The sequence below is a fragment of the Schistocerca cancellata genome, chromosome 1 (assembly GCF_023864275.1).
Source record: "Schistocerca cancellata isolate TAMUIC-IGC-003103 chromosome 1, iqSchCanc2.1, whole genome shotgun sequence".
NCBI classification, from domain to species: Eukaryota; Metazoa; Arthropoda; class Insecta; order Orthoptera; family Acrididae; genus Schistocerca; species Schistocerca cancellata.
In genome coordinates this window covers 726057022-726077903 of record NC_064626.1, presented here as the reverse complement: position 1 = coordinate 726077903, position 20882 = coordinate 726057022, and the positions used below count along the sequence as shown (strand labels likewise).

The 20882-nt window shown below is 44.5% G+C and overlaps 1 protein-coding gene across 1 annotated transcript in view; it reads right to left on the bottom strand.

The window, feature by feature from the left end:
• Positions 1-20223: 20223 nt before the first annotated feature.
• Positions 20224-20882, bottom strand: part of LOC126097821 (peripheral plasma membrane protein CASK-like) — a 654064-nt gene continuing 653405 nt past the window's right edge. The window contains exons 11-12 of the mRNA XM_049910596.1: positions 20329-20514; positions 20224-20259 (exon numbers count right to left, since the gene is read on the bottom strand). Coding sequence (XP_049766553.1) covers positions 20224-20259; positions 20329-20514 — 222 coding nt within the window. The remainder of the gene's footprint in view (positions 20260-20328; positions 20515-20882) is intronic.

Here is a 20882-nt window from a genome sequence, read left to right as displayed (position 1 = left end):
GCCAATACGAAGGACTCATCTTCCGGTGGATCCTGACCTCCACCGATCATGAGGTCTCACCTACCGGCGGATCCCAGAAGAGACACCATCCTGAACACTGGCCGGGCACTGTCTATGACGCTGTTTGGGCACCAGCTAAGAAAACGGACCAAGACTCCTGTTGAGAGACTTTCCACCTTTAGCGGTTATTATTTCTGTTATCACATTAGAATCGCGAGTTGTCGATATATGCGTTTACCAATACCTTTCAATGTACCCTGGGAGCCGACTTATTTTCGTGCTGTCTTTGCCACCACGTAAGGACAAAGAAATGGAAAGCCTACCATCAGTATGACAGTGCATCCTCCTCCGGCCTTGATGGCTACGCTGATTCGGTTGGAAGGGGTGTCATAAAGCCGTTGTATCCTTTCCTGAAGCAAGGTGACCCGTAACTGCTGTAAATGGTCCTTGATTACCTGGATACTGGCTCTGGAACGGAGTGGACGTCCAAGCTGGTCCTCACACATGTTCTATCGGAAACAGATCTGGGCATCGTGTTGGTCCCAGAGGACCTCGACATCACGCAGACAGTCCATAGAGACGCGAGGGCCAGCGTGGTCCTGTTGAAAAATGGCTCGACTATACTGTCCTCTGAGAGGTGACAAATGAGTACGCACCAAGTCCGTGAAGCACCGTTCTGTTGTCAGTGTTCCCTTAGTTACTACCAGCCAAGACCCGAAGTCATACCTATTGGCTCCCCTTATCATGACTGCTGTCCTCCTCCAAACCATTGGAAGTATGGGACCTCTCCCAAGTCGCTGCCCTACTCGTCGATGACGATCGTCATCCGGGATACGGATGAACCAGGGTACATCGCTGAGCGCAATGGAGACACCATTCAGCAGCGGTCAAATGTAGGTGTTTGCGTTGTGGTGTTAATGGTAGTGAGTGCGCGGGATGATGATTACCTATTTCGGCTGCTGCTACTTTCTGATCAATGGTGCGGGATGACACAGAATGGTGCACAGAGTGCATAAACTAGTACGTCTGCCTTTATATTCCCATGCAGTCCAACATCTGACCACTGTCGCATGTGAATGCTCCAAAAATCTGGATATCACACGATTCGATCAGACGGCCAAATGGAGACACACAGCGAGGCCCCTTTCTAACTCTCTACTTCACAGTGTTCACTCTACATTTAAGGCTGTTCACAGCCCTTGTATCGTAACAGGTCTCATGACAACAATAAAAACCAACAACCCTAATGCACTCTGGTGTCTGTTCTACCGGCCACAGAGAACTACAACTCCAATAATTACGAACCCAACGATAGTGTGTATGCATAAGAAGTTACACTGACGTCACACCGTGTCTTCCGAGTGCTTCAAGTTTTTGTCAATAACTGCTGTTGAACATAGACACTCAAACTGCTTATGGGGACGAGTATTTGGATTAATTTTCTGAAGCAATAAAGAACTAAACTAAATAGCGAGGCAGGTTCTCAACCTTGGTTTCTTCATTATTCTATCTTGGCAGGTCTCCAACATTGAAAAAAAAGGCATGGTGAAGAAGAGAAGACGAAGAGTGGGCTAAATAAATTACACGAGAGAAGGATAGTATTCAGCCTTTGGAAAGTACGCCACAGAATTTTGAAAATTACATTATAGCAATGTGAAAAAAAATAACACACCGCTGTAATAAAACTCAAATTATGGTAGTTACCTATTAAAAGTGAAGCCTAAATCTATCCAATTAGATTGATACGATGGATGCAGTAAGAACAGGTTTCTAAATAACTAACAAAGATGTTTTCAATAAATGATACAGAAGTGACATTCAATAACCTCAGAGAGTCGAAATAACAGAAAATTCTGTGCAATAATGACATTCTAGAGTCGATGAAGGTAAGGTACGATATAATTAAAACGAAACTACACTTGAAAGTTATAACAAAATTAAACATCGACTATTTCAAATGAAGGGAAATTCGTTTAGTAACAGAACCGAGTAACAACTTCTTTCCTATTTGCAGACCCATGATAAATAACAGGGTATGCTGAGGAACATATTGCGTTGCCGTGGGGTGTATAGTGCAGCTCTGGAAAAAGGTAACGTTTCTAACAAACTCGATAATTTTTTTAATATTGGTCTACAGGAATCCTTATTTCATCGACTGTAAATAGTGCAACACAGCTGGCCTAACCGCTAGATAATAGTCAGCGACTGAAGATGACAACAAATCAAAGAGAAAGCATTTACCTTTGTTAAAACACGTCCGCGCGATTTCCCATGCATCGAAACAAAGATGAGTATGCCATGACGCTTGCTGAAGATATTGTTCTGGTTGAAAAATCCGAAAATAAACTACAATAAAGACCAAACGTGTTTGAAGTCACACTCGAAGCATGTTCGCTAAACATAAATTACGAGAAAATAGATACTTTTACAAGGAGCGTTAAGGTTCAGAGAATAATTGCAGTTATAACAGGTGTGAGTTTTCAGAGCTAAACTAGTCACCTGTATCACTTGCAAAACATTGTTCGCATCATTGACATAGTATCTGTGTTATAAACACACGGGCAGCCTTCCTGAATCACGAAGCTCACAGCAGAATCTGTCTTACAATCAATAACAGCTAAAAAAACAAGTTCCATTAATTTTTTCGCGAAGCGCTAAACTTGGCGAAATGATAACGGTGTCACTGAAATCAAAGAAATAGAGTGCGTAGAAACAACCGAACTGTCAGAGAGGTTATACTACTAGTCCAAGGTTCCTTTAAGTGACAAAAGTGTACAAGAATTAGCGTTGGTGAAAGAAGCAAAACAACTGACGGTGAAACTGGCATCTGAAATAGTCACACAAAGGAAGTTTCATAGACATCATCTTAAATGTAAAGAACCACACGGGGACCGTTGCTTGACGACCACAGACATCTAAGAGCTCGGCACGTAGAAGAATACGGAGTAATTAGGAACCCAGAAAAAAATTTCCATAAATGGTAGTTCTTAGTGCTATCCTCGAAATTCAAATCAGAAGCACTATGGCAAAAGAAGAAAACAAATTTCTGAGAGATCATGTTTCTGTGCAATACTATTGATGGAAGTAGAATGGCCAAACATGATGTTATAATCTTTCATGTCTTTTACCAAAAATCTCTTAATTTTCCTATAAGCTCTAGTTTCAGCAGTTAATTTTTGTCTGTGATAAGTAAGTTATCAGTATATTTGCTGATATTGGTGACGCTGTCTGATGCGTCAACTGCTATCACTGAAATTCTTTAGTTATGATGTCAAATTTACTGAATAGGAAATGAGATGTGATGTTCCATAGGTTCAGCGGCACCCTCTGACGTAACGCTTAAGAACATCGTAAACATTTAGAGAGAGCTTTTACAATTTTTTCGTTAGTTGGAATGTACGATCCCCTCTTAGCTTAAGGGATAATATTCCGCTTGCATTTTTGTTTCTGTGGAGAGAGTAATTTCATAGCGTTCTACGACAGCCCTATTTTTTTTATCTTTCTTAATCTAGCTTTCCAATGTCGCAAGCGAGTCCACGCATAAGCAATGCTGTATACAAGGTGTCACAGGAAGAATGGTCTATGTTCACTGATATGACAGGCACGATCATTCGAAGCAAAAAAAGAGTAGTGAACATGGGCTCTAAAATACATACCTTAGGAGCATTGAGCACTTGTTGAGTAGAAGAGAGATGTTTCACAGTAGTTTAGATGAATAAGTGCTCATAGCTCTTAAGGTATACATTTCCGAGTCCGTGTTTACCGGGCATGTTTTTTCTTTATATGTGTCCATACAATCATCTATCAAAATATGGAAACGAAAGAGCTTGCAGTATAAGAGATATGATTCAGAGCACCGAAGATCAATAACTGCTCATAGCTCTTAATACATAGATTTTAGAGCCCTTGTTTGGCATACTTTTTTTGCTTCGAATTACCGCTCCTGGCATACCACTGAATACTGATCATTCTTCCTAGGACAACCGATATATACTCTTATTTAACATTACTAGGCTAAACTTTATATGAGTCTCGAACACTGCCTATAACACAACACCAACGAACCTACATTTTATTCTTTAATACTCTAGAAACTTGTGACATCAGTAAGTACTTAAAAATCATCATTGGGTCTTCCTCCTTCATGAGGTCTTTTCTTCTCTCAACCTTCGACACGGTCACAAACAGAAATAAGTTCAGCCACCAGAAAGATTTCACGTACATGTACAAAACACATAGTGACTATTTTTCGAGATAATCACCAAGGCCCAACATCTTTCATAATAGTGTACTGGCTAAACTATGGCCGTTGCAAAAATGCCGCTTGTCCGTTGAACCATGTCGCCAGTGTACCCTGCCGTTTCATTTTAGGTGCATGATCAAAACTCTTAACATTTTGGAGAACTTATCCTTTCATCGACGACAATTTTTTTCACACAAACCAAGACAGATGCTATCATCCAGTCACTATATGGCGCTGCATGTGTACGTCTTTCACCCGACCTGACGGCCTTGAGTGTTAAAGCTCCCCTTCCGGGATGGGGTGCCATCCCCAGATCGAATACGCACGGCGGATTAATGACGAAGGCTTGCTGGCCAGCCCGGATGTGATTTTTCGATGGGTTGCCACATCCGACTAGGTGAATATCGGGCTGGTACCCAAGTCAAGCCTCAACTACAAGATTCGCAAGCATTTAGAAAAGTTTCACCTACTTTCAAATAAGCAACACTTCACACAGACGTTTAGGGAACACAGATTCCGTCCCGAGAGGAAACGAATGGCGGCAGAAAGGGCACCGGCCACCCCTTAAATTAACCATACAAAATCCGTTAACAGTAGTGCCGATCCTGCGCAGATGCGGGACTAAGGCACATGAAAAATATGTGTAGATCTTTCGGTTGGCGACAGTTTCGGTGGACTCTCAGCGCTCTAACTGCCCCCTGTAACATCTTTGCTGCTCAGAAATAAAGAATGACACGTAGGATCATAATGTTGGGCGGTTTGGATGGTAAACTGATAGAACCAAAGTTTTGCTACCGAAGGGTTACGAAATCACAAACAGGTTGGATTCCCAAAATAAGTTGTATAAATTTTTGAGAGGTTCATGTGAAATGCTTCCCTTACGGAGATAAGAGGGCTGAATAAAATTACTTTTCTGACGCGTAAGGGAGGAACTGTCGATTTGACTAACTTTAGCTGTGCGCTGTTTCTATTTTCGTTACCTTTTACAATTGCCTGCGCAGCTCCCTCATTATATTCCAGAGCTTTCACATGAGCCGCTTATGACTGAAAAAGTCTTGGTGACCGATCGCGATCGACGACTAAGGCATAAATATTGTACCGGTCGCCTAACGAGAAGTGACCCAGCTAAAAAAAAAAAAAGCTTCAAATGTATGTGAAATCTTATGGGAATTAACTGCTAAGGTCATCAGTCCCTAAGCTTACACACTTAAATTATCGTAAGGACAAACACACACACCCATGCCCGAGGGAGGACTCGAATCTCCGCCGGGACCAGCCGCACAGTCCATGACTGCAGCGCCTAGACCGCTCGGCTAATCCCGCGCGGCCTCAGTTAACAGGCTGTTGCTTTTAAATATAGAGAGTGTTCGTGTAATACAACTCTTTCATCAAGTGGATGAAAGATGGACAGAAAACCAATACGCTCATGCGGTCAACAAATATCGGTGGCTTATCCTATCGAAAACCCTGCTGAGCTGGGAAAGGAGATGGCTAGCTGTGTCATATTATCAAGCGAGATTGATACCATCTCTGTATTCGTAAGGCTGATCATCATCGATCTACATAAAGCGGCGCTCGTTTTGCAAGGCCCCAAAATTTCCACAATATTGGAAATAACTCATATAACCGTGGAAACAGAGCCTACTTGTACACTTTCGACTCATGATATCTATGGTTAACAAGCACGTCTGTGCTCGCATTCAGTAAACAGAAGCAGTCCCACAGCACGAACTAACAATCAGCAATAAAAACCACCGGCGAAACGCGGCCATTTTGTCTAGTCCAGTGCACTGTAACAGCACACTCAGTTTGGAGTAAAGTATTTATGTCTTTATTTAGTACGTCCAGAACGCTGGCAGTTCATGTTTTGCGTAATTTTTGAAGCAGTAATTCCTCTTCCGCGCGTTCGCAATGTAAAGGGAACAACAGTTACACTGCATCCGATTCGCGTCAGTGTTGCACAGAGCTCTAATGTTACCTCTGAATTCCGGCACCTAGTTGTGAGTAGGTAAGTTTAGTTTTGTCCAGTTAAGTGTATGTAACGTCCAAGCCAGTTTACATAAATAAACAATGTAACTTCCCTCAAAAGCTTAGACATTCTTAGAGATGTGGTTAATAACTGAACTACTAAGCATACACAATGCAAAATATTAAAAAGACTTCTTGAGACTTGGTCGACTTTGAAAACAGGGGGCTATGTCTTAAATGACCAGAAAGCATTGCTCGGCTTCTTGAAGGAGCTTCGGAAGACCAGAAAACATGAGACACAACAATAAATGAATTCGGCATTGCGAATTAAGATAATCGTCTGCTCTAAAGTGGAATGATGGCAATGAAAATTTGTGCCAGAGAGGAACTCGAATCCCGATTTCCTACTTATCGCCAGCGCTCGCCTCAAAATTGAGCTGTCCATGCGCGACTCATGGCGAGATCCCAACTCCCACATGTCGTCAACCACGCGTCTACGAACTCCCCGGGATCGGCAGATAAATACGATATTGCAGTGCCTGTGCTATTCTGATTACGATGCATGCATTTGCATCGTAATCAGAATAACACAGGCACTGCAACATCTTATGAGCTAAAACAAGTCGACTAAAAAGAGTCTCCAGTATACAGATGATTTTATTTTGTTGCGGAGCCACTGCGATACCACATATCACCTGGTGCAAACTGGGATGACGTTCGTTTCACTCATGTTTATGTCAGTGGCTGCTTAGACACAGTGTAGCGAAGTTTAAAACCTGTGATTCGGACATCTTTTTATTCCACAACCATATCAAATGACGTTACGCTAATTGCCAGTAAATTAGCCTATTACCCACACGTTCTCGCATTTAATTTCGACAAAATTTGTTTATATTGCCGAAGATACATATTTTGACGTGTCCTCCTCCGCCAGCACCGCCTCCTTCCCGCTACCCAGTGTGGTTTTCGATCATCCTTCTCTACCGATGACCTTCTCCTTCACCTCACTCATCTCCTCTCCCAACAGGTCAACTCCCGTCGATCCGCCATCTTCCTCTCCATCGGCCTTGAGCGTGCTTACGACCGTGTATGGCATTCCGGTCTCCTCTTCAAGCTCCAAACCTTCGCCCTTCGTATCAACTGCGTCCGTCTGATCGGGTCCTTTCTTTCCCAACGTCCTTCCTATGTCACCAACCGTAACACGGATTCCTACACCTTCTACCCCTCCACCGGTGTGCCTGAAGATTCCGCCCTCTCCCCTCTTCTCTACCTTCTGTATACGGCGGACATGCCGCCGCCTTCACCCCCCGTCCACCTTCTCCAGTACGCCAATGACCTCGCCCCCACCCTACAACGCTCCCAATACCTTCTCCAATCCCATCTTGACCGGTTCACCACTTGGTGCAACCAGTGGTTGCTCAAGGTCAATCCTTCCAAGACCCAGGCGATCATTGCAGGCAAAACCACCCCTTCCTTCCGTCTCCTCGATTTCTATATCACCATTTATGGCCATCCTATCACCCTCACCCCCACCCTCAAGTACCTTGACGTCACCCTTGACCATCGCCTCTCCTGGACCCCCCATCTCTGGACAATCCAAACCAAGTGCTCCCGACTCAGTCTCCTCAAGCTCCTTTTTGGCTGCACATGGGGTCTGGACCCTCCCACCAATCCCTCATCCGCCCTATCCTCTTCTACGCCCACCCTGTCTGGATCTCCACCCCTCCTACCTTTTACAAATCCCTTCAAATTCTAGAATGGCATGTGCTCCGCCTCACCTATCGCATCCATCTCCCCTCCGTCATGCAGATCCTGTATGACCTCATTCCGTTCCCGCACCTCCTCCTTTTCCTCAAATGGATACGGATCCTCTACACCTCCCGTAAACTTGATCTCCCTCACTCGCTTGTCTCTCCCATCCTCTCCCACCCCTGTCCGCTCCTGCACCTCTATTCCCACGTCCCATCTGCTCTCCATCTCTCCACTCTCCATACCCTCGCCCAAGGTGGCTTCCACCAACTCCCCCTCCCTGATGATGCCCTCATCCCCTCCATCCACCCCTCTTACCAACTTTGATCCTCCCCTTCCACCCCCTGTGTTTTTTCCCCAAGGGTACCCTCTCTCCATTCTCCCTTTCTCCTCCCCCCCAGCTTCCCCTACCCCCCCCTACCTTCTTTCCTCCCCCTCCCATCTTCTCTGCCACTGGCATCTCCACCCTCCCCTCTCCCTCCTCCCCCACCTTTTCCCCTTTTGGCATGTCCCCGGACTAATACACGTACAGTGAACATTCACATGCCAGAGATCGTCACCACTGTTTGTGTGTACCATCATGTTAGTGATTCAATGTTTCATCGTTTGTGCTCCTTCGTTCACGTGTGTTATTTCTGTCGTCTCTGTTAGTGTCTGAGTGCTGCACGTTTTTATTTGGATGCTGCACCTGTGAACGACTTCATGTATTTCAAATTTGTGGGTCTACTGTTGTCTATCCACCGTATTGTTTCGTATTTCGATGTCTCCACTTGTACTGAATGAATTATCTGTGGCCGAAGAGCGGCGTAGTTTTGCCGCTGCCGGCCGACCTTGTATAAGGTGTTAAAATTACAATACAGAAAAAAAAAAATTTTGACATCTCCAACCCCCGCCCTCTGGCGCGCCTTCACCCTTGTGTCTCCCCTCCCTCCATATCTACACCCTTCCCCTCTTACCGAGCGAGGTGGCGCAGTGGTTAGCACACTGGACTCGCATTCGGGAGGACGACGGTTCAATCCCGTCTCCGGCCATCCTGATTTAGGTTTTCCGTGATTTCCCTAAATCGCTTCAGGCAAATGCCGGGATGGTTCCTTTGAAAGGGCACGGCCGATTTCCTTCCCCATCCTTCCCTCACCCGAGCTTGCGCTCCGTCTCTAATGACCTCGTTGTCGACGGGACGTTAAACACTAATCTCCTCCTCCCTCCTTCCCCTCTTTTCCCAAGGTGGCTTCCATCAACTCCCCCCCCCCCCCAGATGATGCCCTCTCTCCATCCATTTATCTCTCCTATTAACTCTGATTCTCCCCTCCCCCTCCCTTCCTCTGTCCTATCCCTGGGCTTCCTCTCCCCCCCCCCCCCCCATCTGCCCTTGGCTGTGGAGTGTCATCTTCGTGCCGACTTTTTTGTGTAATGTTTCCAGTGAGTGTTCAGTGTTGTGTGTCTTTTTGGAAGTGTTGCGAACGCAAATCATACTGTTGCTGGCTGTGATTTTTATATCTCTTACGAACACAAACCAGACTGTCGCCGTGTTTTTTAATTGTCTGCCTACTATTTTACTTGTCTGCTTCCTGTGTATTTTATTAGCATCGCCAACTCTTTGTTTCACGTTTTAACTTGCCACAATTTTCCGCCGTTTTACAATTTAAGTCACCGTTCTGTCCCCTGCTTTTATTATTTCTTATCTTCTTCTTATGTTTTAAAAATTCTGTAGGCTGAAGAGCTGAGTACTAAGCTGCTGTCAGCCTGCCCCCTTCGGGAGAAATCGAAATTGATGACTTTTGTTCTAAACAAGTCTGAAGGGTTATTGTACTTTTTACATTTGGTAATGGCCTAAGGCCGAAATCTAGATTGTGGAATAAAACCTCTTGTACAGTCAAGTGGCGGTTATATATTTCAAAAAGTATGCAGATGAATTGAGAATGACCACTAAATGAGTAAAGCAGGCCAGAACAACATAGAAGTTGGTATCACGGCCCAGAAAACGTTTAACAGAATTGGGAAAAAGAGCTGCGCCAAAGTCAGCAATAATTTCCAGGAGAAACTACATGGAAACAGATTCAAAGTTTTATTTATCAGAGGACAAGAAAAAGATAAAAATTGAAAGAATTGAAGTTCTAAGAAGAAGAAAGAGATCGCCACGGAAACCACGAACTCTATAGTATACACAGACCGACAACGTCGTGAACGCTGAGACGGAATGGCGTCTGTCGTCTGTGTAGTAGTCTGGCTGCTTTAACGGCAGCACAAAGCAGAACAGGATGACGTCAAATCGCAACTTAACAGCCGGCGAGGGGTGTGGAGCTGTTTAAACATACAAAGCAACATGACGATTTTACGGGGGTAGCCGTCTCGTTCCGCGCCAGTTGCGGGACACTGACACCTACGAGGACGAAGCGCCTGACGCTTTTATTGTTTTAGGCTTTGGAAAATATAACCTGTATACGTCTGAAATAACGAATAAGAGCGAATTATTTGCGGCGGCGGAAACGAGACGTTCGGTCCTCATCACACTAATCAGAACGGTTCGTTACTTACGATGACCATTTGTTACGTTTTGTGATAATCCTTCCAACAAATTGTGAAACAAAACGTTATTGCGTGACCACTGTGACATATTGGTTACATCTTCTATATAATTATTTACGCTGAATTTCACACATCGTATTATTTGTTTTTACACCGAATACCGTTCCACTGTTAAGAAATTGGTTAATTTTAGCCATAGAGCCTCACTGAACTTAATTTTCGTTTCTGAACGCCACCATACCTGCTCAAGTACATACTTTTCTAAAACAAATACAACAGGCAATGAAAATCACACACACTACAGTGAATCCGCACTCGATTGTATTAACAGATAATGCAATCCTAAGATTCCATAACAGTTTGACATCAAAAAATAGGTCACCGTCATCCTATTCTGAGCTAGATTCCAAACACATTTACGATAAAAGCATCTCAAAATTCCGTCAGGAATGTTATTCAGAAATTGCATCAATACAATCACATGTCACTAGCCTATGATCTGATCAGCAAATCAGCACGTATGTTTAGATTAACGAAGTTTTCCAAAATCTGTTCCCGCTTCTCTGTCGTTTTCTGACCATACACAATAAGATATCTGAGAATATGAGATGTAAATAAGCATCTGAAGCGTAAATCCAAATAACTTACACTAATTTAGACAAAACAAAAATAATAGTAATCTGGGAAGCACAAAACAATTACTACGAAAGAAGTGAACACTTTTATCACAGTATTTGCACAAAAATTCTGTATGTAAACCACAGGCGAATCAGTCCGCTTGTGTCGCATGTAGATATATCAAAAAAAGTTCTGCATTACTCCTTTATTTCGAAATTCATGGCACAAAAAACTAAAATTGGCTCTGAGGCATGCATATATATTGATTCGAAATGTGTCCACATCACCTAATGAAAAATACGAATTTTTGTGTAAGGACAGAATCTTCTGTTACAGGTGGGGAACTTTTCACGGCATTCCTCAGTCACGTCACCACGAGGTGAACCGCCCCCTTTCTTGAATCCGCCGTGACTTACCATCGATGAGTTCATCACAAGCTAGTTCTGATCCAAATTGTACGTCTCTTCAATCCTGCTTAAGTTGTGGAGAGTACGTGTCATCGTCGACGCCCAAAAACAGCTCGTTTCGGTCGACTCCACAAAGATTCGACTGGGGTGATGTCCAAGCTACAGGCAGGCCGCTCCGTTCTGGTGATCCTAGCATGCTGCAGGAGCGTGCTTACGAGAACATCACGATGAGCACACGAATTATCACCTATAAAGATGAAACTGTCACTGAATGGTTGTTGCAGAATCTCGTCCTAGACCACAAAGCAGTGAGATTGCCCTCAAGATACCTGAGAAGTGTACGGTGGCCCCATGGAATGCCATCCCAGGACATCACTCCACCGTTGCATTGTTGAACATTTGGGACACACTGTAGGAGGCGGCAGATATTATCGGCATATCTCTAACTACTGCGATTACCAGGATACAAACAGATCCATGTTCCGACTGAAATCAACACCCTACGTCAAATATGGGGCGTCCGTTCTGCATGATTTTTTGCACATCTATCCACGGTGTTTTGGTGTACGGCGGGGTGCTCGCCATGTTCGTCGGGCATCGAGATTCGTGTCGTGCAATCGTCTCCAACCAGCTTCATGCGCTATATGACGTCCTGTAGTCTTTTAGAACTCTGATTTCAATTCTGGAGCAGTCATCCCATGGTTTCTGTAACTCAAAAAACGTAGACATCGATCATCCCGTGCACCTGCCGAACACGGACGGCCTGTGCGGTCGAAGTCCTCAACACCGCCTGTCAATTGGAACCGATTCCATCGCCCGCACCAAATCTCTTTGATCCCGGAGAACACGTCGAGCAACTTCACCGGGCGACAAGATTCTATGCGTAATGTGATGATGTTGAACCGATCATTAGTCTCGACTGACCTTCGTGGCATGACGGGTGTTCACTCCATTGTTCAACAGGTGTCTCTAACGCGTCTCTACTGGTGCTTTACTTTTAATTAAATTGCTGCAGTCCTCTCGAGTTCGGCGTACTGCCCGCAGGGAGAGCTCATTCTTAATGTGTGTGTGTTTATGTTGGAGGTGATCTTCCGATCGATGATCTAACAGCCACAATAGCAACACACTTTCACGACAAATCAGAATGATGCAACAATTTTGTTGATGCGTGTGTATGGCAAACACATGCACGTCTGAGAGTCGACGGCAGTTGATGCTGTGACAGTGGGACAAGAACCCGCAGATAATCCAACTGATCTAACGGCAACAAAGCATCATTTAAATAACGTACTGCAAACTCAATCTGCAAATACAGAAAGGGAAATTCTGTGGCGATGTTACAAACCTACAGGGATAATGGCAAAGCGTAAACGTACACCATGTGATCAAAAGTATCCGGACACCTGGCTGAAAACGACTTACAAGTTCGTGGCGCCCTCCATCGGTAACGGTGGAATTCAATATGGTGTTGGCCCACCCTTAGTATTGATGACAGCTTCCACTCTCGTAGGCATATGCTAAATCAGGTACTAGAAGGTTTCTTGGGGAACGGCAGCCCATTCTTCAGAAAGTGCTGCACTGAGGATGGGTATCGCTGTCGGTCGGTGAGGCCTGGCACAAAGTCGGCGTTCCAAAACATCCCAAAGGTGTTCTGCAGGATTTACGTCAGGACTTTCTGCAGGCCAGTCCATTACAGGGGTGTTATTATCGTGTAACAACTCCGCCACAGGCCGTGCGTTAGGAACAGGTGCTCGATCGTGCTTAAAGATTCAATCGCCAACCCCGAATTGCTCTTCAACAGTGGGAAGCAAGAAGGTGCTTAAGACATCAATGTAGGTCTTTGCTGTGATAGTGCCACGCAAAACGACAAGGGGAGCAAGCCCCCTCTATGAAAAACACGACCACACCATAACACCACTGCCTCCGAATTTTACTGCTGGCGCTACACACGCTGGCAGATGACGTTCACCAAGTATTCGCCATACCCACACCCTGCCATAGGATCGTCACATTGTGTACCGTGATTCGTCACTCCACACAACGTTTTTCCACTGTTCAATCGTCCAATGTTTACTCTCCTTACACCAAGCGAGGCGTCGTTTGCCTTTTACCGGCGTGATGTGTGGCTTATGAGCAGCCGCTCGACCATGAAATCCAAGTTTTCTCACATCCCTCCTAACTGTCATAGTACCTGCAGTGGATCCTGATCCAGCTTGGAATTCCTGTGTGATGGTCTGGATAGATGTCTGCCTTTTACACATTGCGACCCTCTTCAATTGCCGGCGGTGTCTGTCAGTCAACAGACGAGGTCGGCCTGGACGCTTTTGTGCTGTACGTGTCCTTTCACGTTTCCACTTCACTATCACATCGGAAACAGTGGGCCTAGGAATGTTTAGGAGTGTTGAAATATCGCGTACAGACGTATGACACAAGTAGAGCTCTTCTACTGCAAGCTCTGTGCTTTCCGTATCTGAAAGGAGATAGTATGGATCAAAACAGGAAAAAAAAGTCAAGTAAATATGGGCTCGATAAAGTGCATACCTCAAGAGCTATGAGCACTTATTCATCTTTCATAGTGTGATATAGTCTCTTCTACCGAATAACGATTCTCTTGAACTTACCTAGAAGGTTCCCGGTGACAAATCAGGGGACCAGTAAGCTCCGTATGGGATTCGTACATTCCGCAAGATGTTTACTGTGCGAACTGTAGGGAGGCTCTTGCGTTATTCTGCTGAAATGTGTCATTTGATACGATGTTCACGAAAGGGTTTACTGTTCGTGTCACATAATAGGGAGCATTCAGTCTCTGTTCAACAATTTGAAATTACCCCCGATGAAGTGGCTCGCCACACCATAACTCCAGGAGAGATATGGGTCTCAAGAATCATTGCTTCCCGTGAGCTTTTACCACGTCGTCTACAGCGGTGCTGGCGTCAATCTGACCACCAAAAACAGCAGCTCGACTCATCAATTAACACTGTAGAATGTCGCTCTATATCTCAGCCAACTTCGGCTCAACACCGTGTAAATCTGTCTGTGGTACAATGTCAGTGGTAAACGACGCAGGACAACCTGAGATTTCGACCCAGTTTCCGGTAATATATTTCCTACGTTTAACAGTGATACTCTGCCAGTCACCTCTGCCCAGATTTCACCTGTTGTCATCAGTCTAGTAGACAGAGTTACTCGAGCAATCCTACGATCTACTTGTGTTGCAGCCCTCCTGGAAGGACCCGTGCCCGTTCTTCTTAATGCAATGTTGTCCTGAGTCTTGGTCGTGACCACTCGTTCTGCTGTCATTCAACAACAGTCAACTGTCTGTGAAATCTGTCGGTATGATGATTCCATGTGTCTCATTTGAATGATTCGTCCTTCTCGAAGTTCAAAAGATCGCGATGAGCAGAAATACACGTGCACGTCCTCTGGGCTTGCCGTACTACGATTACCAACTGAAATTTTCCAGTAACGTTAAAAAAAAAAAAGAAAAAGAAAAAGAAACAGTACCTATCGCACACTCGCATTATTCTTTCTACACAGAATGTTTTCTTTCTGTACCGATAATATTGAAAATAAGCTCCTGAAGTTTTAAACAACATATCCCAAAGAGATGAAAATATTGTTTCATCACTTGGTTGCGTTTTTTTTCTTTTGTTTTCATTTCCGTCCGTTTATATCTATTCTCTTTACCAAGGTGACATGGTTTAATATGAAAGCGAGTTACTTCGCAGAGAAATGAGGCCTAAGTCAGGACGAGGTACGGTCTATTTTTGGTGTGTTGTATCTTTAGATGGGCACACATCCAAATTTTTTGGTTAGGCAGTTAAATTCCTCCATACGGCCCAATAAAGAACGCTTTTAGTCACATGCACTCTAACTGTCCTTCAAATGTGTGAATCAATTGTAGCAAGTGGGTTTAGGAGGAGTATGATTGGTAGACACTGTCCTAAATATTGCACGTGGAAGTTGAATAATTCACATTAGAAAACACGTAACTAAGGCAGACTTCATGTTCTATAAAAGATAAATGGTTAAAGTGAGAAAGAAATATTGGCAAAAGTTGGTAAATTTGTTAAGTCCAACGCCTGAATAGGATGACTCTGAAATACTCAGGGAAGAGTGGGCGCCCATAACAGTGAATGAGGTGGTTATGCACAGTAAACTGTGGAGTCGGTGGTACAGGAGGAGTCGAATAAAGTTGAGAGAGACTGAAATTTATTGGCAAATTTAATCTCTATGCCGGACAGGACTCAAGCCGGAACCTTGCCTTTTGTCGACTGAGCCATCAAGGCACAACCTGCCCTCGCAGTCAATTTTGATAGCTTCTGAGAAACTTGAAAAATTACTTAGCAGGATTAGCACCCGTATAAGAAGAAATATTGGGCTTGACCTACATTGCGTAGGGATTATTTCATACAAAATTGTGGTGTAAGATACGTTACTATATCAGGCCAAATTAATGTGTAGTGTGTGATCTGAACTATAGTGATGTACTGTCCGACAACTCTCATAGGATATCAAGATCACTACAGCATTTGTGTGTTAAACGGGGGATTTAGCAGGACGCCTGTAGTGTGATTGCCACAAGGGCAGTATCCAGTATTACTTTTATTGATTTCGTTCGCAGAAGTCCGATTGACAGAAAGTTAACAAATTAAGCCTAGAATTGCTTCTAAATTAACCAGGACATTCATGGGCGTTAATGCCGGTAGTGTATGTAGAATTGTCGTCCGATAACATCCTATATGTGCTCGATTGGAGACAGATCTGGTGATCGAATATGCCAAAGCAGCGTGTCGATACTGTGTAGTGCATGTTGGCTTACAGTTACGCTACATGGGCGAGAGTTATCCCATTGGAAAATATCCCCTTGAACGCTGTTCATCGAATCAGCAGAGTGACCAATTTGTAGACAGGATGCATGGGATAACCACGATACTGCTTCTGCTGCAATACGAAATTGCACCCCATACCGTAACTTCAGGTATAGGCCCACGGCGTCTACCCTGCAGACAGGTTGGTTGCAGGCCCTCACATCGTCTCCTTCGAACCAATACATGCTCATCACTGCCAACTAGTTAAAACAGGCTGATAGTTTCTTATATATTAGATTATCAAGATTGCTGACTGGGCTGCAATGTTTTCAGCAGAAAGCAGAACAGACCTTCACTCCGACCGACAATCAGGTCTCGCTTGACATCACCGAAGTCAGCCTCTGGCTCGGAGCTATCATTGAAGTAACCGATTTGTAACAGTTCCTTGAGTCATTCTGGTGAAAACTGCTGCTGGAGATGCTGCTGCAGACGCAATACGATGCAGCACAGCCACACGCCGAACATTACGGTCTTCACTCTTTGAAGTGCCATGTGGCCTTTTGGAGTCCTGTCTTCCTGCGACCTTACATTCCTGTGACCATCACTGCCAGCAGTTATGTACAGGTGCTACATTCCCGCCAAGTCTCCCTGCAATATCGCTTTTCGTAGCCGACCTCGATCAAACTCGGTGAGCTTTTGTTAATGGCGTCTTCGTCTTCTTAAAGCAATTTTTGTCTAACATCAACTAACTGCGTACAATCTCAAAGACAACTAACACTCGCGACCATTACAGCGTGTATTTAATAGAGATGGACAAAACTGTTCTTTTCAGAGATCGGATCAGAACTGTTCACGCCCTGAAATGAACTAGCTCTTTTTCATGACTCACCACTCATTCACAATAGAAAATAAATGGAAGGCACATTGCCCTTTAAACTTGGTTTATTCCAGTACTATACCGGTATTTTGATCTTATTTGATCCTATTTTGAAGTAACACAGATAATGAGTAAGAATTTTGTATTGTTTATTGAAATTTCCACAATATGACAAAGTTTTTGATTATTGATTTATTTTGCACTATCGTGGTTTTATGGGTGATCGGAAAATGTTGTAACTTGAGATTTACATTAACAATATATTTGGCTATAATGTATTAAAATTTCATTAACCTCGTACAAATACATCGCAAGCCATATATTTTTAAAGTGAACGTTTCCTTCCGAAGACGCCTAAAATCGCAAAATCCGTACCAGAATAAGAAAAAAATTATATAAATTTGACTGTAAGACTAAAGTGCTGCATATAGCCTTACGCAGAATAAAACAAGGAAAATATTGGTGTATCACATTTTGCGATACGTCTATCGGTTCGCTCGTAATTAAAGCGTAAATTCGAGTGTCCATAATAAAAATCCTATAGTACGAGGAGTCGTCAGGAACCTAAGCTGAACAGTTTAAACAAATAAAAATAAAATAAACAAATGATGTATACATAACATAATAATGTAATACACATAGCGGTATTACTACAAAGAACAATATCCAGTAGAGACGAACTCCAATGCAGAAGCGCTGAGTCAAGCAGGTCGAGCCGCGAGCTGTATTACTGCGTGAGCTAAGACCGCAGAGAACAGAGTGACACCTGAGTTGCTTTGCTCAACGCTCTGGCTAGAGTCGAGAACGGTGGGGTGAGTGTTGAGCGGGCGAGTTCCGAGGGTGGGGGGAGCGGTGAACGGCCACCAGTCACCCGCTCCGAGACAAATCGTCCGTTCTCTTGCGAGCAGGTTGTTGCAAGTAGTTCTTATGTTCTCTGCCAGGAGGCTCTCTGTCCTGTTGCTCGCATCAACTGCCCAGAGGGCAGGACGTGCGACTGAAATGATCGCCGACAGAGTGTGATGCTAAGTTAAGCTGCGCCAGACACTGCACGCGGCGGAGGACGCACAGAGATGGCACGGCATATGTGAAACACAAAATCCAATAGGGCACTGCACAATGCAGGCAGCCAAGGTAGAAGCAGGGCAGAGGCCGGCGCCGGCTGTGTTGTGTGGCGTGCACTGTGCTCTGACCAGCAGAGGCGCCGATGATATGCTCCATCTCTCTCTCTCTCTCTCTCTCTCTCTCTCTCTCTCTCTCTCTCTCTCTCTCTCTCCCCCCCCCCCCCTCTCCCTCTCTCTCTCTCTGCCGTGGGAAACGTTTGGAGCTACCGTTCTTTTTTTCTGAATCACTGATTGTTCACTCCTTTGAAAGATTCAACTCTATGAATTAGTTCAGGAGCGGATCCCCCATCTCTAGTATTTAAAGCAAACCTGATTTGTGACCTCACGGAGGTGCTACTAGCGCCACTCCTAAGCAGCGGGCGCTAAATTAGAATAGACATGTTGCAGATGTAGAAACACATCTTCGAACTTTCGTTTATCGCGGAGAACTTCTTTTTGGTGTTGGGAATTTTTTTCCTTCAATGTGTGTAAAACTCCAGCGACAAATGTTGAGTGGCTGTTAAGGGATACATTCTGAGTATTTTGGCATAAGGGAGCCACAGTCTCCGGCAGGTCGTTACATGGTAATAATGTAATTATAATTATACAATCTGTTACTCAAATCACCCTTGTTCTGTGAAAATATCTTCACGTCAGTGAAAAATAACCTAATAAGCAGCGTCCAAAATATACAACACACAACACAGAGTAGTTCAAAAATGGTTCAAATGGCTCTGAGCACTATGGGACTTAACATCTATGGTCATCAGTCCCCTAGAACTTAGAACTACTTAAACCTAACTAACCTAAGGACATCACACAACACCCAGTTATCACGAGGCAGAGAAAATCCCTGACCCCGCCGGGAATCGAACCCGGGAACCCGGGCGTTGGAAGCGAGAACGCTACCGCACGACCACGAGCTGCAGGCACAACAGTAGTCCAAGAACTCTCAGACAGATGCAAAACTTCTGTGATGTGGTTGCCATCACTGCGGGAACAGCTCAGCACGGCGTCGTCGTGGCGTTCGAGGAGTCCATACAGGGGTGCATGCTGGCCAACTCGTCATTAGGTAAGCTATCCATACTGCAGTGTATCCCTGCCATCGCACCACTTCACGCTCCCAAGAAAGCAAACCCGAGACAGAAGCAAGCACTACTGAACTCAAGGTTGAGGGCGAACAGTAAAGTGGCATTACAACTGTCAATAGGAAGTACCGTGAGTGAATGATCCAAGCTCGTTTCCAAACATGGCACACAGTACGGACCGTCGATATTTGCGTTGTTGTGCTTTATTTTCAGTACATTACAGAGACTAACTGGGAGCAAGAAACCAAACGACATGCAGTAACACCGTAACGAACCGCCGGAGACCGATGTGGTTATAACAGGCAGTCAGTCAATGTAGGACGTCGGGACAGGCATCGCTGTGGGAGATGTGCTGGTTAGTGCTGACAATACGCGGCCGATATGTACAAGAAATTGTATGTTGCATTCCGTCGATGAGCCAATGCCAGTGGAAATATAAGGGCTCTCTTTCACTTGTAAAAGTAGGCTTGCGCGGCCGTTGTCACAGTCAATAAAATTCTTCTGGCGTCGAGGCCGCATTGTAATTATAAAATTCGGAATTTTATCACTGACAATGCAGCCTCAGGCCCAGAAGAATTTTATTGACACTTTCACTTGGATCACTAACGGAAGTTCTCACGCACTTTGTGATCAATGTGCTTTCTCTGGATGAAGCAGTTCCAACAAATTTGCATGTCGTGATCATTATTTAATTTTGTGTTCTTTCGACCTGTCGCTCGTTAGCTAGAGAGAAGTGTGGTATCTCTGTAAATATCATGTTACGTGAAATGATAGTATATGCATTACTGATGTTATACTGAAAAAGTACAACTTTTATCATCGACGTTTTGGACATACTATGCTGTAGTCTGAAATGAAGTAGCCGCCGCTGTCTGAAAAAGAAGTAGAAGCAACTAAATGAGTGAATAGCTACAGAGTGTAAGAAAGGGGCGCGCACTCACCCTGAGATGCGGCCGCGCCAGCAGTTCGCGCAGCTCGGCGATGTCGGCGCGCGTGTCGGGCGTGGGCGGCGGCGCGGCGCGCTCCACCTCGCGCAAGCACTCACACACCTCGCGACACTTCTGCACCGCGTCGCTGGGAGGCGCGCGCGTCGGGCTCACCACCTTGCTCGAGATGCGGTCGTACAGCTGCAACATCAAACCGCGCGCTGCGTCTAACTGTCTTGCACGGCTGAGTACTCGTCTCCTAGATACATTTCATTCCAGCCCAAAAGTACAAATGTAACTTATATCCTCCGTTTCAGCGTTCTAAAACACTTCTCGTCTAATAAAGATGTTTGAATTTTTCATTACAAGACACGTGTTTTGCAAATAATCACACGACCATAAGGAACATCTCCTAGAAATAATTTTGATATATGGAAAATAAGAGACAGTTTCTCGCAGAAAACACTCGAACGGAAATACAAAGAAATACGCAGTACAGAAAGGTATCACGTTCTATCACCAATCCTACATACAAGCACAGAGAATTCACAAATTTTCTTTTGCTATTC